Source organism: Anneissia japonica, unplaced genomic scaffold, assembly GCF_011630105.1.
Source record: "Anneissia japonica isolate Jap-2015-1 unplaced genomic scaffold, ASM1163010v1 scaffold287955_len215512_cov160, whole genome shotgun sequence".
Taxonomy (NCBI): domain Eukaryota; kingdom Metazoa; phylum Echinodermata; class Crinoidea; order Comatulida; family Comatulidae; genus Anneissia; species Anneissia japonica.
Window position 1 is genome coordinate 28899 of NW_022747665.1, and position 1031 is coordinate 29929.

Here is a 1031-nt window from a genome sequence, read left to right on the forward strand (position 1 = left end):
GGGGAACCACACCAAGTACTTCATAGTCCTGATCTATAATGCCATCATCATCAATACCATTAGGGCTGGTGATTTTAGTTCTGGCGGGCAAGTCAATTTTTTTGAAATGGGAGTAGTTCCGGGTGATTGTTTTTCCATTGGGAGACTTAGCAGTTAACATGTCATGATTCTTCCCAATTATCACCAATGGCGTTTTATTAAAGGGTGAAGTAAACTTGCTAGCTCTAATCTGCTTAACTAAAACTATGTCCCCTGCTTTGATTTTATTCTCCTTAATTTTTCTCTGCATTTAACTTAATGTTAATTTTGTTCTTTTGGTCATTCTTCCTTAACAGGTCATCATTTCTCCCCCCCCTTGGAAAAAGAAGGGATTTTAACATTAATGTCCCTGCCCAGCAGTATAGTTGCAGGAGCATAGCCAGTTGTGGAATGAGGGGTTGCCCTGTAATTGCGGAGAAATGCAACCATGTCCTGTTTCCAATGATTGGAGGTGAGCAGGACTTTCCGGAAAGTACGCATGAACCTCTCTACCTCCCCGTTAGCCTCGGGCCAGAGTGGGGTAACCTTTCTGTGTTTAAAACCGTTGTCACTGTTAAAGGGTGGACCGTTATCCGTCTTTACCACTTTAGGAATACCAAACATGCCGAACACTTTATCTAGGTTAGGGATGATAGCAGCAGCAGAGGTGGACGAGACCACCTCTACAACCGGGTACCGTGAATAGTCGTCAATAATTACCATAACATAATCATTACCTACATGACCGAAGTTTTCCCAGGGACCATTCAGGAGATCAGTCATTTTGAGGGGTGCACGCACTGTCTGAGGTGTTGCTGCCTGGCATAGAATACACTCTTTAACTACCACCTCACAAAGCTTGTCAAGCTTAGGGAACCACACCTTTGACCTGAGAAGTTTCTTTGTCTTGGCCTCCCCTTGGTGACCCTCATGTGCAAGATCTACCATTTTACCTTGTAGGGCATTAGGGACTACAATCAAAGATCCCCTAAGCAACAATTTATCATTAACAC

General features: G+C 43.5%; 1 protein-coding gene across 1 annotated transcript; it reads right to left on the reverse strand.

The window, feature by feature from the left end:
- Positions 1 to 339: 339 nt before the first annotated feature.
- Positions 340 to 966, reverse strand: LOC117120549 (insertion element IS476 uncharacterized 39.2 kDa protein-like). The gene has a single exon (XM_033265576.1). The coding sequence runs from the start codon at positions 964 to 966 to the stop codon at positions 340 to 342; it is 627 nt and encodes a 208-aa protein (XP_033121467.1).
- Between the last annotated feature and the right edge of the window lie 65 nt (positions 967 to 1031).

Excerpts from the sequence above, each read along its gene's own strand:
- LOC117120549 (XM_033265576.1), bottom strand. The coding sequence starts at position 966 with ATGGTAGATCTTGCACATGAGGGTCACCAAGGGGAGGCCAAGACAAAG.